Source organism: Carlito syrichta, unplaced genomic scaffold (genome assembly GCF_000164805.1).
Source record: "Carlito syrichta isolate Samal-C Ts95f unplaced genomic scaffold, Tarsius_syrichta-2.0.1 Scaffold100857, whole genome shotgun sequence".
Classification (NCBI taxonomy): domain Eukaryota; kingdom Metazoa; phylum Chordata; class Mammalia; order Primates; family Tarsiidae; genus Carlito; species Carlito syrichta.
The window spans coordinates 56354-58358 of NW_007044953.1; the positions used below are offsets into that span (position 1 = coordinate 56354).

General features: G+C 58.7%; 1 protein-coding gene across 1 annotated transcript in view; it reads right to left on the reverse strand.

Moving 5' to 3' along the window:
* Positions 1 to 296, reverse strand: part of THEG (theg spermatid protein) — an 11989-nt gene extending 11693 nt beyond the window's left edge. Inside the window, exon 1 of the mRNA XM_008064479.1 lies at positions 16 to 296. Within this exon, the coding sequence (XP_008062670.1) occupies positions 16 to 296 (281 nt within the window). The remainder of the gene's footprint in view (positions 1 to 15) is intronic.
* Positions 297 to 2005: the final 1709 nt, after the last annotated feature.

Below are 2005 nucleotides of genomic sequence, written 5' to 3' on the forward strand. Positions count from 1 at the left end.
CTCCCCAGTGCCCACCTCATTTCCGGAACGTCCTCCTCCGAGTCTGGGTCCAGGTGCCTCCCCAGCTCGAAAGCCGCCTCCTCTGGCTTGGGGGTCTCCGGGACCTCCTCCTCGGCCACCTCCTCAGGGGAAAGCTCCTCCTCGGGGTCCTCAAGTCCCAGCCCCGCCTCGCCCGGGTCCGGGGGCCCAAGGGCCGTCGGGAGGCTGAGGCGGTCCTCGCCCCGCCCGTGTCCTGCAGCGCCCTCAGTCTGGGCGCCGGGCTGTTCGTGGAGCGAACTCTGCCCATTGTCCCCCATGGATGGGGTCCCTCCCCGGGCCCTGCACCCCGCTCCCTCTGCACCCAAAGTGTCTGTGATCGCCACGGCAACAGGAGAATGTCCCTCCACACCCCCCGCCATCCACGTTCTATTCCCAGCAGCTCCTGCAGATGCGCGCCCAGAGGGCACGGGGCCCGGCTCAGGGCCTGCAGCACGCACCCCTCCAGCTGCGGTCTGCTCCGTCAAGGCCCCCTCCCCTCAGATGTGGAGCCCGCCCTGCTGGCCGCTGCTCACCAGGGAGTCCACCTCCTCCCAGAGCTGCTTCTGGAATGAGGCTGGAGGGGCAGCCCGCAGGGATGTCTAGAGCCAGCTGCTCTCTCCCTCTCCGTCTCTTCAAAGGAGACACAGGGAGAGGCCATGTCTCTTCTTCCCGGTCGCCGTGGGGCCCGTCACGTCTGGAGCTCAGGCAGCCATCCTGTGACCACCAGCAAAGCAACCGTGGGTGAAAGGTGGCTCTTTGGCAGTGGTGTGAGCCCCTGAACTTAGCAGCCCCAGACTGCTCTGTCTGGGCTTCCAGTCGCCTGGAACAGGCGTTACGTTGTTTTAGCTGGATTTGCAGTTCCTGGTACCCAGAAGCACCCTAACTAATGCAGACCCCGCCAGTCCCAACATTTCATGAGAAATAACCTCAAAATGGGCCGTCTTAATCCTCAAAATAAGATAACCTTTCATTCAAAATAAAATGACCTTTAAGAGTATTCTCGGCTGGGCGTGGTGGCTCAAGCCTGTCATCCCAGCACTTTGGGAGGCCGAGGTGAGCGGATTGCCTGAGCCCACGGGTTCAGGAGCAGCCTGGGAAACTTGGAGAGACTTCGTCTCTACAACAAATTGAAAAATTAACCAGGCATGGTAGCACACGTCTGTGGTTCTGGCTACTTGGAAGGCTGAGGCAGAAGGATGACCCAAGCCCAGCAGGTCAAGCCTGTGGTGGCCATGAGCGTGCCACTGCCCTCCAGCCTGGGTGACAGGGTGAGACTGCAACTCAAAAAAAGACCAGAGTATTCTCACTGCCCGAGGCCTACCTCCAGGCTCCAGCCTTCAGAAAGTCCATGTAGGTCTTTCTTCCTTCCTTTTTTCTTTCTTCCTTTTTCAGGTGGGGTCTCACTTTGTCTCCCGGGTTGGATGGAGCGCAGTGCCAGGATCACAGCTCACCATAGCCTCGACCTCCGGGGCTCCAGCGATCCTTCCATCTCAGCCTCCCAAAGTCCTGGGACTGTAGGCACGTGACTCTTGGCTTTATTATTATTATTTTGTAGAGATGGGGTCTCCCTCTGTTGCCCAGGCTGGGCTTGAACTCCTGGGCTCAAGGGATCCTCCCACCTCAGCCTCCCAAAATACTGGGACTACAAGCACCACCACGCTTGGCTTTTCTTTTTTTTTGTAGAGATGGGATCTCGCTGTGCTGTCTAGGCTGGTCTTGAACACGTGGCCTCAAGCGACCCTCCCACACTGGCCTCCCAAGTAGCTGGGATTATAGGCACCACCACACCTGGCTAATTTTTAAATGTTTTTGTAGAGACGCGGTTGTGCTATGTTGTCCAGGCCGGTCTCACCTCCTGGGCTCAAGTCATCCTCCCCCCTCAGCCTCCAGAGTCACGGGGACTACCGGCAGATGCCTCCACACCTGGCTAATTTTTTGACTTTTTTGTAGAGACAGGGTCTTGCTGTGTTGCCCAGATGGGTCTCAA